At 48.3% G+C, this 478-nt stretch overlaps 1 protein-coding gene across 1 annotated transcript in view; it reads left to right on the top strand.

The window, feature by feature from the left end:
• LOC108768558 (uncharacterized) overlaps positions 1–461 on the top strand; it is a 1,226-nt gene extending 765 nt beyond the window's left edge. Inside the window, exon 3 of the mRNA XM_018519026.1 lies at positions 330–461. Within this exon, the coding sequence (XP_018374528.1) occupies positions 330–461 (132 nt within the window). The remainder of the gene's footprint in view (positions 1–329) is intronic.
• The last annotated feature ends 17 nt before the right edge of the window (positions 462–478 follow it).

Below are 478 nucleotides of genomic sequence, written 5' to 3'. Positions count from 1 at the left end.
CCACGAACCGACGACCTGTGGCGGCACACAAATATACCCTCATAAAAGTAAGGGCGCGCAAATCACGCACGGGGGGCGGACGGTGGCGCGCCTCATACTGTTGCACATCCCGTGCAACCCGCAACCAATAACTGCGCCAGCAGTTATCGCAGATGGAAGGCACAAATAAATCCGCACATCTGAGGCACCGCATATTCTTTACTCGTAATTTATGTTAAGTCGCGGGCTACGTGTCAGAGCATACTAAATAAAAAATTCATCTAGAGCAAAACTAATCAGTACCGCAAGGTAAGGATTCAAAGAAAGTAATATGAATCCTTATCTTACAGGGTATTCCTTGTATGGAGGCTCACAGATGGAATGTCACCTGCACACACACCTACATATCGCTGGGAGACGTTCCGGAATACGCCCGGAATATACTTCGAGGAAATCGGGTTGCTGAATCAAGTGGAGGCTGAATGGAAGCTCGTGATTC

Source organism: Trachymyrmex cornetzi, unplaced genomic scaffold (genome assembly GCF_001594075.2).
Source record: "Trachymyrmex cornetzi isolate Tcor2-1 unplaced genomic scaffold, Tcor1.1 scaffold807, whole genome shotgun sequence".
Classification (NCBI taxonomy): Eukaryota; Metazoa; Arthropoda; class Insecta; order Hymenoptera; family Formicidae; genus Trachymyrmex; species Trachymyrmex cornetzi.
Note: the sequence above shows the minus strand (reverse complement) of the source record. Positions and strands in the feature narration are given on the sequence as shown.